This window comes from Pollachius pollachius, assembly GCF_949987615.1.
Source record: "Pollachius pollachius genome assembly, chromosome: 19".
NCBI classification, from domain to species: Eukaryota; Metazoa; Chordata; class Actinopteri; order Gadiformes; family Gadidae; genus Pollachius; species Pollachius pollachius.
Window position 1 is genome coordinate 13,051,378 of NC_136952.1, and position 14,837 is coordinate 13,066,214.

General features: G+C 42.9%; 1 protein-coding gene across 1 annotated transcript; it reads right to left on the minus strand.

Moving 5' to 3' along the window:
- Nucleotides 1–7,851: 7,851 nt before the first annotated feature.
- On the minus strand, nucleotides 7,852–10,100 carry LOC307090501 (peptide Y-like; the record flags this gene model as incomplete). Its single annotated transcript, XM_079757182.1, has 3 exons — nucleotides 7,852–7,876; nucleotides 8,387–8,467; nucleotides 9,913–10,100. The coding sequence occupies 3 exons, from the start codon at nucleotides 10,098–10,100 to the stop codon at nucleotides 7,852–7,854; spliced, it is 294 nt and encodes a 97-aa protein (XP_079613308.1).
- Between the last annotated feature and the right edge of the window lie 4,737 nt (nucleotides 10,101–14,837).

A 14,837-nucleotide genomic window follows, 5' to 3' on the forward strand; every position in this document is an offset into this window, starting at 1 on the left:
TTTGGAAATTGTCTGCCGCTGCGATCTCGTCAGGTCAGCTGCGGAGAGGGAGTTGGGGAAGGGAGAGGGGGCTGGGGGGAGAGGGTGGGGGGGGGAGAGAGAGACATGGTAAACAGGAGGAGGAATCTGGAAGATGGATCTCAATGTAAACCCCTCAATAGTAAATAAGACCAGAGAGTAGAGGAAGAGCTGATAGGATGGGGGAGAAGGGGTGGGGCTTAGGAGGAGCAGTGATATGCCAATATATGTTGACGGTGCACTTCTTTATAGTAATTTACTCTTTTAACGAAAGCATAAATCGTGCCCCAACGTTTAGAGAAACGTATTGCATCTTCTGGAACTGTATTTTTCATTTAATGAGATGATTTCCACAGGACCAGAGAAGCTGTTGAGACTTCTGATGATCTGGGGAGTTGGGAGTGGATTAGAAATGGGATAAGTCAACACATCCTGTGTATTCCCACCGGGGCGAATGCAAACCCCTACTGTCCAGAAGCATTTGACCTTGTTGAGCATAAATAGCGCGGCCAATTTGTTTACTGATGTAAACCCATTATCTGCTCTATTGGGATGAGGGGGGTAAGGCAATTTAAACATTTGACACAATCCAAGATAGTTTCGGATTTAAAATGTACATGAGTTAGTGTGAACTTAAAAATGAGGCAGGGAGCGATATGGGTACAGAAAACTGTTTAACATTTAAATGAAACGCCACCACCCTTTCCTCAGACAGTTAAAATGTTGAATGTAAACTGTTACAGCGCAGCCCTGGCAACCGTTTATCGGTCGAACGGCGAGTGTAGGAAGTTGGTGGATACTTATTGTTTGATAAGATATGCTTGGCTTAGGGGCAATAACAGAAGCGCAGACATCGTATTTTGACTTGCGGAGGAATAAGTAGTGTTTAAGCGTGAACTTTGGGATGACCGTTGAAAAGAGTAGTAGAAAAGAGAACTACCGTAAGAGATAGCAGAGATGGCCAGCTGTTACCAGGGATGCACTGTTCATGTTGCTATGGCAACATCTTGTAGGTGGTATGGTAAACGGTAAAGTTTACATAAAATATATACTCTTTCATCTAAACTTTGTGTGTGTGTGTGTGTGTGTGTGTGTGTGTGTGTGTGTGTGTGTGTGTGTGTGTGTGTGTGTGTGTGTGTGTGTGTGTGTGTATATCTATGCTATCTCTGCTCTGGGATGAGAGAGGAAAGCTTGTTAAAAGGGGCACTGGGAGCATGAGAAAGAATAGGGAGCTAAAGCTGATTAGGCTGCAGCCCCTGGGAGCCCAACACATCCCCTTAGGGAGGGAGGGAGAGAGAGAGAGAGAGAGAGAGAGAGAGAGAGAGACACCGGTATTGAGTTTGTTGAGTTTACACAAAAGACAAATATATTCCACAGCAAGAAAAATTGTTCGATTCAAATCACATCTGAATCCAGTTGAGCTGTCGAGACCTTCAGACATTCTTGTAGTTCAGGGGGTCCACAATACCCTTCTCACAGTATAGAGGTAATCTGCTTAAACATGCCCCCGCCCCCCCCCCCCCCCCCCATCCACCCTCCACACACACACACACACACACCCACACACACACACAAATACACACAGACATCAGCTCCATCTAGAGAGAGAGCTCCCCCTCAGCCAATTAAAACAGCTAGCCAGCTGTGTTTTCGTTTCTGTGTGTGTGCGTGCGTGCATTAATTGCCATGTGTGTCTTCATTCCCTGCACACTTGACTGCAGAGATACGGTTCACCTGAATACAAAACACATCCAAACACCCATTAAGGTTGGAAATATTTATTCCTGCAGGAGGAGCCACATTATGTCACCAATATAAAGTCTCGCTGATGAATTCATTCCGTCGCCGATCCATCCCTTTGATTCCCCTGGTGACCTGGTTCATCCCATGGTCAACGTCCACGTCAGCGTGTGACTCACTCACCACACACTGACCCAGAGTGGGCCTTCGTGTGTCGTTAGGTTGTATGGCAGCGATACACAACGTGCCCTGGGCTGTTTCCACCGCGCATACTCTCCCAAAATCCATACTAACATACTAACACACACACACACACACACACACACACAGCGCTCACACGCACACATGCACAGCGCTCAACAAGCAATGTGCGCGCCAAACCACATGTGTGTGTTAGCGTTAGGCCTAAAAATAGCTCTCCTCTCCCACAGGTTTTGCTCTCTCTCTTCTCTTCGCTCTCTCTCCCTCTCCCTCTCCCTCTTCCTCTCCCTCTCTCTCTCTCTCTCTCTCGTGCTGTCTCTCTACTTTACACGAGGAAAACGGTTGTATCCAAGACAACCACAAGCCACTCTCTCTCTCGCCATTCTTTCCCAAGCACTTTGTCATGGCAACCAGGAAAAATGCATAAAATAGTAATTAGCTGAAGAGGGACGAGTAAATGGGGGGGGGGGGTAAAAGCGGCGCATGATGTACGAATTAGAGCGCTCCCAGTTAGTAATGAATATGTGCATCGCCACAACATGGTGATTAAGATCCAACAAGGATAACAGCGGCGAGAAATAGCTCTTGTTTGGGCAAGCCAAATCCAATATTATCAAGGCAAGGGTGAGCTCTCTCAAGCTGCCGTACCGAGATCCACTCACAGTGTTCAGTTAATGTCTTACCAATCCCCCTGGTAGCATCTAAGGGAGACTCATCAATTCAACTCACGGCCCGATGGATCAATAGACGACGCAAACCTTGTTTCCAGCGACCGAAGCCAAGCAAGACACCGAACCCTGGGCGACTTGCTCTTGATTCTGGCATCATTTGGCTCATATCCATTGCCCCTGTCAGCTGCTTTCGATTAAGGCCTCTGCTGAACAACAGCCTAGTTAATCAGGGAGCACTCCAACTTCATAGTCCAGCCAAAAAGAACACAGAAGAAGAATGAGACAAAAGATAGGATTTTTTTTGTGCGTCTGGAAAAATAAAAATAGGAATGGAAAACGAAGCTTAGACCTATGCAAATGCCTTCCACCTATTTATTTTGAGGTGCTCCGAGGTCGGAGCCGTTTGAGGTTCGCTGGAGGGGAACAGAAGGATCCGGGGCCCTAAAAAGATGACAGCCGACTCAACTCGTGTTCCGGGTCGTACGCCTCGCGCTTGAACGCACTTGAAGAGTCTGGAGGGTTGGAAACTCGCGCCTTATACATATTGATATGGCAACTACAAAAAAAAACACATGTCACCAGCTGGCAGGTAGGTGAGAGTGCCCACGAGGAACAAATATATATCAGCGATTATATCCCTTTTCTCAGTGGTGGCGCGGTCTAAACTCACAGCCAGGTGGCTAATGAACCTGATTTTGTTCAAAAGTATGTTGTGACCTAGTGACGTTGGGGAGCCAATTACACATTGTTCAAACTAAAAAGGTATATATTTTTATTTAAATGCCACTCAGGGTCATTGCTTAACTCATTATTTGTATAGATTTCTCTTTTGTTGAACTGACAAATGCCTTTGTACGTGGTTGGTTCAAAGCTACCGCTAAAGGACCTCAGAACATATCCTCCAGCCCCAGCGTCACTCATCCACACCCAGAACCCTTCCTCCTGTCTCCGCCCTCTCTCCCCCTCCGACATACTTTTAGTTTTCACGAAAGGGCACCGGTGGCCGTAACTCAAGGACAGAGACATGAGGGAATAGGGTTCTGCTCTTTCAGTGTCCCCCAAACCCTCTCCCTCTCCCTCTCCCTCTCCCTCTCCACAGGAGAGATTCTGGCCAGGGGCCAAACGTCTGGGTATAACTGTAGTCAATGTGATGAAAATGGCATCTCATAAAGGAGAAGGGGGAGGTGGCTGGAAGGAGAAGGGGGAGGTGGTGGTGGTGGTGCTAGGAGCAGTCTGCAGTCGCTACGGCAACAGCTGTCATGCCAGCAGCAGACCTGTTTTGGAAAAGTGTGTGCGTGTGTTTGCATGTCTGTGTCAAGTGTGTTATCTCTAAGTGTGGGTTGGAGGGGGGGGGGGAGTATAAAAAGAGGGTTAATCTCAGTGCCGACTCGACGTGGAAACAAAAGCAGACGCGTCTTCATCAGTGGCGTCTTCTCTTTGCCAAAGCCTGCTGATTGCCATTCCCTGTGTTTTCTTTTTAAACGCTGCAAATGCCACTGCCTGCGGAGGAACCACAAGCAAGGAAAACAAGAACCCAGATCCTTTGTTTTGGTTCTCTCTCTCTCTCTCTCTCTCTCTCTCTCTCTCTCTCTCTCTCTCTCTCTGAGAGGGGGGAGAGGGGGGGGGGTCTGAGCAGTGTCACAGATGCAGCTTGGAGACTCATGGTGTTCTGTAAAGAAACCCTGAAGATCTGCTCGCCTCTTCCTGCAGGTCCATGCCGGCAGCAGTTTAGCTTTCCCACACGGTTCCTTTCCAGCAGCTCCCTATTCGACGGGTCCCTAATTGACCACCAGGTGAGATGGTGATCGGTCAATTACACACCCTATAGCGACGTCACACCTGGGAGTGTGTCCGCCCAGATGTGTGACGGATCATAGATCCACACGACCCGACTGCACCAATTGGTCAGCTAGGTCTATTTATAGCTTACCAGGTGGACACTCCCCCACATGTGACGTCAGACAGTCCAGGGCGGATTGTGAAATGGCTCTGAATGGTCCCATCAACATCCCAGCTGGTGGTCAAATAATAGCACTTCCAATGCTGAAAAGCATCTGTCGCCAACAGTAACTTACTAGAGTGCTTTGGGCGGCAAATCGACTGCTCTGAAAAGCACTTGGCAAAAACAGTGTAGTGGTGGTCGTCACCCGACTTGTCGGCATGCTTGCCGCCCATTCTTGGACGGCCTCTAAACTCCCTGTCCGTCACCTCTGATACAAGAGTCCGATCCTTGAGTCATGTAAATATAAAAATATGATCAAGGCTTCGCGCATATCATTATCTTAGGTAAGCGACCACAATACAGAGGAACAGCACCACAGCCGTACCGCATGTTTCTGGAAGGGTACAGCTAGATCTGTTGGTTTAAGTGTTCAGTCCAACCGCTGTCCCATGCACAGTCAGTCTCGGAGCTCCAGGGTCCAGAACGAAGACCCCTTTAACCAGCCTGAAGTTGCTTTCTGTCCGAGCCTAATGCCTTCTAATGGGGGCTCCATGAGCAAATCCTGAGGGGAATGTTTGGTTCTCAAAACCTAATTTTCTTCTGGTATAACCTGCTAAGCTCTAAGAGCATGTCAAGTATTTAACACGTTTACAATGTAAGGAATTCTAAAAAGTTATTATTTGTTTTTTTTTACTCAATGCATATGCTTTAAGAACTTACGTTTTTAAAGGGCCAACGTCTTTCTATAGGATCCAACTGGAATTTGAATACAGAAGATCGCACTGAATTTTTAACACTGACAATATATTAGATCGATCACAGACTGCCAGATAGATAGACAGACCTGGGTATGACTTTACTCATGGGATGCATTTGAACAATCAGCAACCATCAATAAATATGAAAACTACGAGGCAGTGTTATCAATGTACCTGTCCTCGGCTGATCTTGCTTGCAGGCTGCACTAACCTCAGAGACATTGCGTGTGTGCGCATGCGCAGTGGCCACGAACAGGTGCATTATCGCTCCGTCCACACCTTGACAGAGAGTCCCTAAATATGTTGCAGCAGTGGTATCAATTGTAAGGTTGATATGTATTCGACATCACGGGCAGACAGCACTTCATTGCTAAATATCGTACTGATTAAATTATTATATGTTTTATCCATGTTTCACACATCAGTGAATATAGCCTACAGAGAGAGCGTAAAACTCATTTAATTGACCACCGTCGGTAGGTTACAGGCCTGATATTATTTATGACAGTACAATACACCTAAACGCCTGCGGTGTGACGGACACCGATAAAACGATGGTGTAAGATTTGCTGTTAGACTCTTAGATTAGCAACATAGCTGGAAGGACTCACCTGATTTGGCCACCTTGTTTTTCGTTTGACGTCCGATGCAAGTAGAGATGGTCTGTCTTTCGGTGGCACGGTGCGGTCTCCACCCGCCGCTTTCAAATAGTGAAGCGACTAAGAACACCCAGATACTTTACCTAGAGAGCCGAGACGCGTCAGTCCTTCGGCAGCGCAAACGATGAGGCGCACTACAATAACCAGCTACTACACATAATTTGGCGATCAGTCGACCGATGTGAAAGGAAAGGTAGGTACATTTATTACGATTGTCACGTACTGGTTGGACCCGCCTGAACTTCTATCGGTACCCTTCTTCCATCCAACGGCAGTCGGCAACAAAATAAGCCAAAGGCAAGGAAACTTGAAATGAAAGAAGCCATAATATAAGAGTGCCATCTGGCGGCGATATTAAGAAGTACAATCCGAATGAAGATTGGCAGAGAACAATTGGGCCATGATGGTATATATATATATATATAGATCTACCTATTTAGATAAATAGATAGATCGATATATCGATCTATCTATAGATAGATTGATAGATTTTGGAAAAGTTTAACACTGTACAGTACAATGTAGGACAGATTCTCGTCTGTATACATACACAAGTATCTATACTACATTTCGCAGTACACTTTGGTTCAGAAGATCTTTTTTTTTTTATCCTATAGGGATTGTTTTTGGTTTGAATGGTGTTTAACTTTTGATTATTTTCTCTGTGTCGTTTAATTGTTGGCTATTGGTTTAATTGATGAAGGGCTGTGAGAGATGAAGGGAGGGAGAGAGGGAGAATATGAAAGGCTCTGTGGTAGAGAGACTGGAGGAGACTGTGGAGGTGGATTCCGTGGAAGGCAAAATGTGTGCACATATCTTATGGTGCTTACAGCAACATGCAGTGAATATCTCAGGTCAACATGTTCTTTGAAGCTGGATGTTTTATTAATTACGGTTCGCCCAAGAGGTCCGCTGTTTGTTGATATTATTTGATTTGTCATCACTGCATTATTTATATACTACATTATTTATATACTGTAGGTCTTGGAGTTTGAATTACTAGGCCTATATTCCGGCTCGTTGGCACCATCAAGCGGTGGTCGAGAGAACTACAACAAGAAACCTCAACATGAAAGTGGACGAGATAAGGAGTTCAAAGTGAAACACTTCGGAGTTGAAAGCCGCCTTCAGTCGGTGTCAATTGGATGCTCTGGATGAAATAGCCTGCCGTGCGTATGGTCAGAGTTGATTAGCAATCCGGGTTTAACTCTTGTTTATATGTTATCTGAACTATGTGTTTGATTACGTCCACATTACTCAGCCTACCTGACCAATCAAAACTTAAATACAAATGTTGAAATCACCAGATCTACGAATTCATGCATAGATAGATAGAAAGATATATATATATATATATATATATATATATATAGATAGATAGATAGATAGATAGATAGATAGATAGATAGATAGATAGATAGATAGATAGATACGAACAAATATATATTACAGCCAAATAAAAATGAGGAATATTAAAAATATACAGTTGAAGTTAAAACTGTTGTGCAAATAATAGGAACAGGAACATGTGAGATAGTTTGGCTAATTTGAATATAAATATGAATAAGCAAGGTGAGCTCCTTTGATGCAGTATGATAACAATCCACACAATGTGTTTTTATTCCAGACTTTATTTTGAAGTGATTCATTTGTTACCAAATTATTTACAATTTATGGCAAAACTGATCAGAAAACATGAACAAGACAGATAAACCAGTCCATGGAAGGCAGAGATAAAGAAATAGATTGAAAATATGAAAATACCAGACAGAGCGAGGACATTTCCTTGCACACTGAAGAATGTCGTATTGAACAGAGTCCAGGGGAGGGTGTTGTCAGAGGTCAGAGGTCAGCGGCTGGGGCTACCATTGATCAATGTACTCTGATCTGCAAGAAACAAGAGAAATAGCGACATCATTAACCCCACTCAAACCGATCCCACTATTGATCCCACACCCTTTACTCCACAGGGGTCGTTGTGGTGTGTTGAATTAAAATGGAACATGACTCATTGGGTCACTCAACACTTGTATATCTCCCCCCCCCCCCCCTCTTATTGTGAGTTAAAAAAAAAAGTGTTTCAGCCTCAGAATTCTAGGAAGGAGGGTGGGCTGTTATCTCCATGGTTACGACTGACGGTCACTTTGTGATACTTTTTTTTCTTAAGACAGAGCATGTCAACAAACATAGTATTTTACACCGGTTTCTTTCTAAGGTAGGCTGATATTTTGCTCACGGTGACAAGATGATATATTTCACTATGTTGAAGAGCATTGAAAACTATGGCTTTTAAAACAGAACAAAACATGATCTGTAGTGGACTTGCTAGCAAGCTATCATTAATTAGAGCGATTCAAAGAAGTAAAGGGAGAAACAAAGCAAACCCAGCCTTCTCACCGAGCCTCCGTGTCTCGGTCGGGGTTGACCCCAAACAGCAGCCTGGCCACTTCCTGCTCTGCGGTGGCTCGCTTCCCATACCTGGATGACATCACAGAACACACAGACACACACACACACACAACACTGCATGAAGATCTACAGAAGAGACAAAGAGCAGCTCATGTATTCAAGCACAGATTCAATTGCTTTCAGACATTTATTTGTGCTTTATTTAAAAGGTAAAGTCTCATTGGAATATAGAATAAGAATATACATTGGCTACTGGCCAAGCAGCTACTTAGTTCTTCAATTGAGGGTAGGGTTATCAGTCATTTTTATCAGTTGTAAATGTGCCACCATTCTCACTTACAAACCAAAGGAGACTCCCGGCTGTTGGAGTCTCTTTTAAAACACACATGGTGGATTTAACAGGCCTCAACAGAACAACACAGTTAACCACGGCAGCAGGTCAAACCTCTTTAATGATGAGGTGGGGGGGGATTGTACACCCTCACACACACACACGCACGCATGCACGCGCACGCACACACACACACACACACACACACACACACACACACACACCAACTGTGGACAGAGGAGCATAAGTGGGTGCTGCGTCACCACTGCTGTCTGTGATTCCTGTCTCCTTCTCAATACGTGTGAAGTATTTTAGATGTATTTTACATATTAACATTAAACAACATGAATATATTTATATTAATATTAATATCTTTATAAAGACAAATAGACCTACACTTCTTTACTTTGAGGAAATTTGAGGAGGTATACTGGTCTAATGGTGCTTGGCTAGTAGGCCGAAGAGGCGGAACCTAATTTGCCTGGTGTTCTGGCCTCCCTTTGCAGAGTTGGGGGCGGCTCCTGAGATCCATTATGGGATGTTATTAGGTCTGAACTTCCTCCTGCGGTCTGAGGGAAGCCAGACCTTCTTCCCACAGAACCACTGTTTCTTTAATATTACATTACAAACATATAAATCGTAAGAAATCTCAAACAAACTCACTGAATCCTAACTACTATCCCACATATCCCACATTCACTGACGGGATAGCGTTGTGGCCCAGGTGGGTTCAATAGCGGTGTTAACACCCTCACCTGTAGGCATCAGAACAAGGAGTCTAACCCCTACCTCGTGTCGTGTATCTGAATCTCCTTTAGGCAGTTTTGGATAAAAGCGTATGATATGATATGGAAAAAATAGTTATCTATAGGATAGGACCTAGAGTATAGTAGAGGGCAGTCAAGAAGTGTTTTAATTATGGAGAAGTTTAATTTATGACTTTGACTTTTTTTCCAAAGCCCTAAAATTGGACTTCTGTATAATCTTTGTAAAGAATTTACCTTTGTAAAAAAGGTTTAATCTGTATGCCTACGTCAGCGGGAAACGTATAGATTACTAATATAGTTCAGGAAAATGCTGTTGAATTATAAATATTGGTATATCTTTCTTAAACATTTAATACATAGTTTTGTTATAAAGTAATCGTTAGCCTTCATAGTAGTCTAGGTCGCAGTGACCCTACCGTTGCCTCGTGATGAGGTTGACGTAGTGTCGAAGCGCCGTGTGGTATTTGGCCCAGTCCTCCGGCGCCGCGTTGCTCCCTGGACTCTCCGGTTTCGGCGGGTAGGCGTCCGCCAAATTGTTCAGACACACGAGCACGCACACCACGAGGGCGAGGAGGCTGATCCACGGTCTCATTATGATGGCCATCCTGTCAGACAGAGCAGCCTATTCACTCAACAATTACTCTACAAACAGACGGAACTGCAAACCACTCTTAAACTAGTCCAGTTCAGAGCAACAGATTGTATAACCTTATTTATTATTTGTTATAATTGGCCAAGGTCAATTATAGTTAATCAAACACAATAAAATAAATAAATCGCACAGTATGATACAATGACAGGCTGCTAAATAAAAAAGATATGTAACTAGAGCCAAGTCAATGAATAGGGTTCTAAGTCGAAATACAGCATAGGCTTTACTAAACGAAAAGATCTACAAGCAGGTAGGCAAGGACTTACGTTTTGTTGTTGTTGTAGATAGTTCACCGTAGCAGTGATCTGTTCAGAAAGATCCTCGCTCCCAGACATTATATAGGCCGAGCGTGTTCTCCTGTGCGGTGGGGAGGATACCTGCTCCTCGGGAGGAGAGCAAACCCCACCCTTTTTTTCCTCTTCTTTTTTTAATGCATTTATGGGTCAACTATCGTCATTCACGTCTGCAGAGCCCGGTGGGCTGCATGCCTGACACACTTTACTGCCTTCACTATGTCAATATGATTTTTTAGATAAATGCAATGTTCATTCTGGATATTATTAACCAGGTTCGTTTTTGCTGAGCTCTGTCTGGCATACTCGTTGATGACGTCGCAAGACCCCCTCGGCTCGTAAAAAAATAAATAAGTTATAGCGACCCATCTGATACCCGTCTAAGAAACAGCCCAATTTCCAAAGCCCAAAGAACCAATGTTATTCAACAAAATAATAGCCCACTCGTCCTTCAAAGTTTTGACGTTCATCATAAAATATCTTCAATGCATCAATCAATGCATTACAGCATTACCTCAAAAATATTCCGCAATTTGTTTTGAATGGCTTGGGAAAGCAGATCACCTGATCTCCAATTTATGAAGCTATGGTATAATGCAGTTGTGAACTTTCAGCACAATGGATAGCTCCTCGGCATAGACCAATGCGCACCACCAGCATAACGCATACACTGCAGCCACTTCAAGTGTGCTCAAGGCGTTAAGTCGACAGTCGTCGAGAGCACCCAATTAAGACTGGACTGGAATGTTAGACCCAACTATTAAAGTAGGCCTAGTCCTCGTCTTTAAAGGACAACTGGAAAAGCAGATAGGGTATGTACATCAGAATGTATCATGGGAGTTTTTTGGTTTGTGATACTGGGCCATTTTTTTAATGTAATATCCTAAATATGCTATCCTCTGCTACTCAAACCATGTTTTGTTACTTCTCGCATGAGAAACACTGTGGCAGTTTTAAACACAACAATATCACCCCATAATGACCAGTTATTTCACAATTAATGACCAAAGTGACACTAACACACTTTCTTCTCTATACGCTATATGTTTACTTTGATTGCTCCTCTATATGCTGTATGTTTAGTTTACAATTCTCAAAAGACCAGTTGTGCCATTAAGTCATTAAAAACAAATTAGTTTGTCCAGGGAATATCATAGTTAACCGCCTACTCCTTTGGCCTTAAACACATTCATCACTTCAGCTCCTAACATTGTTTGTTGTCATCATCATTACTAGAGTTGTAGGTCACCAGTAGCACGATATGCAGATCAATACAAAGGCTATACACCAAAGCAGAACTCAGAGCATGTCCTGCGTTAAGCTATCGATCATGGAGTTTCTCTTCTTCTGATAAATGGACCCAATTTCTTTAAACTATTGTCCTACCAATGACACACACACACACACACACACACACACACACACACACACACACACACACACACACACACACACACACACACGCACACAAACACACACACACTACATTAGGCTGTCGCCAGTCTAAGCACCATGAAGGTCTCAAGTGCTGACATTAAGTAAATTGAGCATAGTCGTCACATATAGCCTATCTTTACGAGCCCAGTGGCATTTGTTTACCCGGGAGATCTTCCTGCTTTCCCGTTTAAAAGCTAAACGTGCACGCGCAGTCCTTATCTGAGGAAGCAATGTCGCCCGACAGCAGACGTACAGATGTTGCGTGATCTGTTTACATGTGTATGTCTGCACACACGGCTCGTTCACTGATGCGTTCAGATCACTGATGGTTTGTACAAACTTTGTTCAGCTGCCGTTTTTGCTTAAACAATCCAGGAAGGATTTACAAAAGAGCATGAGTTCATATAACACAAAAAATGTGAAGTAGGAAGTCTTCTTAACCACATCCTTAATAACTACTTTGCTTTGCTTTTATTTTCAAAATTATAATCATCTTCTCTGTAGAGTTTCATAAAACTATGTTTTCACTTGGAACCATGGTGTTTCACCTCACCCCATGGTTACGTTTCAGAACCATGATATTGCAAATGTGAGATAGCTGCATGGTGACACCAGCAAAGAGACAGTCAGCAATTATACAAACGTCACTGATGTATCCACTTCTGATCAAAGAACATATAGCCAGTAATAACCAATAATCCATTGTATATGACTGAGTGAGTCATGGCTTTACATATTAATTAGTATGACCATGTATAGTCCATTAGTGTCTTATAATTCAACCAGCTGTGGACCTCTATTAGTGCCAGTCAATTTACCCTGTTGGGGAGCAAAAGGTTGTCAAATGTGTTCTTTGTTCACAGATCTAAGTAAGATCGTAAATGTAGCAGAAAATTTAATATAATATCTAAAGCTTCTAATATTCATTTTACTAAACAATTGTATTATTTATCATCATATTTATACATGGGTCATTCTGTGAAATGATCATGACAGGCCAAGGCAATCCATGTCTACACAAAGCACCTACAAAAACCCATATCTCAACACAACATAACCCGTTGTAACGGTGGCCCTGGGTCCTCCGGGTGATCCTTGACCCTCGCCATCCACTCCTCTGTCTGCTCTTCAGGGCCATAAAAAGTCAATTGAAAACACAACAGCTTCGTGGCCAAGAACCACTCATTAGCCTGCTTTTTCGACCGTGCGGAAAAAAAACAATAGACTCAGATGAGTGGTAAAAGGTTTAAAGGGCCAATAAAAACTTTAAGAGCGCCAGAGTGTGGCAGGTCCAGAGCCCGGGGAGAATGGGTGCCGCTGGACTTCACCTAGTCGTTTGGAGCTACTTTAAGGGACTTGCTTTTGCAGTTGTGTGACAGGGTTGTCAAGAAAAGAAAACGTGAAGAAAATGTGACCTTCACGTTCACGTAAGACATCACTTTCAATCTCGGACTAAATTGCTTTATTTGAGACCATCCATTTCCCCCCTCAGCTGGACAGCAAAAACATATTCCATTTTCATTTCCAAGTCTAAAATACGTCAGATAAGTATTACAAACCATTCTTTGTTGCAGAGAGCCATTTCCCAGGAGTGTCTGTCTGAGTAGTTCCAGCAATGAGGGGGAGAGACAGGTAAAAAAAGGAAAAAATATGTGTCCTTATCTAGTGCAATGGAGGAGCCTCTAATATGATCAGAGTGCTTTCCAGGCGTCCATCTTGTGTGAAGGTTGGCTGCAACACATTATGGAATATGAAACATTGTAATACTCTGGAGTTTAGTGAGTTGAGAGTTGATGCAATCATTTTGTGAAATATATATATTTTTCGATATTAAAGAAGTGTTGAATGAAAGAAGACTAAATCAGATGTATGATATATATATATATATATATATATATAAGAGATATAAGAGATCTGTGTTCAAAATAAAACAATAATTGCATTGCAAGTTGATAACAACATCCTTAACAGCACTGTTGAGTCAACACCTAAATTAAGTTTTCTGCCGTGTATTACAAATAATGAGGTATCCCACTGGGAACAGTTAAATGACGTATATTTTGCTTGCACATTGCTGATCTCCACTAGGCTATGACATGATGTAAACACGTGGCTTTGCCGAGTCCTGCGTCAAAGCCGTACATGTCACTAGAAGTAATTATGTAAAGCCAGGGCATCACCCACATCCTGGGCTACAGACTCTCAAGGGGAGAGTCTCCCAAAGTGGCAATCAATACACTGACATCATCCTATGATTGGTATGGTTTGGGAAGGATTTCCCTCTTTAAAACTACCACCAGCAAGCAAAGAGCTGATTTTGCAGCAATTTAAATGCAGCCAATAATTCGTATTACAGTCAAGGATAGTGTAAGAGAAATAGTCTTAGTTGAACAGCCTTAGTATAAACAGTCCTAGTAGAACAGTCTGTTCTACTAACTGTCCAACTGTTCTACTAATGATGTTCAACGAACATCATTAGTAGAACAGTCTTCATAAAACGGATTATTGGTTAAACACTCAAAAGAGACAGTCTTAGTTGCACTGTCTGGTTAAAACAGCATTTTTTAAAAGATCTAAGTATAACTGTGTTTGAGAAGTCTTAGACACAGGCTATGCTTTTGTGGACATACCTCCTTTTCATTTCCAGAAGTGCAAATGTAATTGGGGGGCTTGCAGCGGAAAGAGGCAACACAAACAACTTTGCAATTGTTTTTTGACGAGAAGACAAATGCAGGTATACAAAAATGATTCAGTCTGAATTACAGATATGAACATTCTTTTCGCTTTCAGCAGATAACCCCCGGACGTTTCCACAAACTTAAATTTCACAAGGAACTGAGAGGAAGGAAGTGTTTTGGGGGGTAATTCATGTTACTTACATTTTAATGGGATCAAAAGGTTACAAATAGTTTAAGTCTAGTTGAATGCATTAATTGCCAATGTGAGTCTTTATCATTCA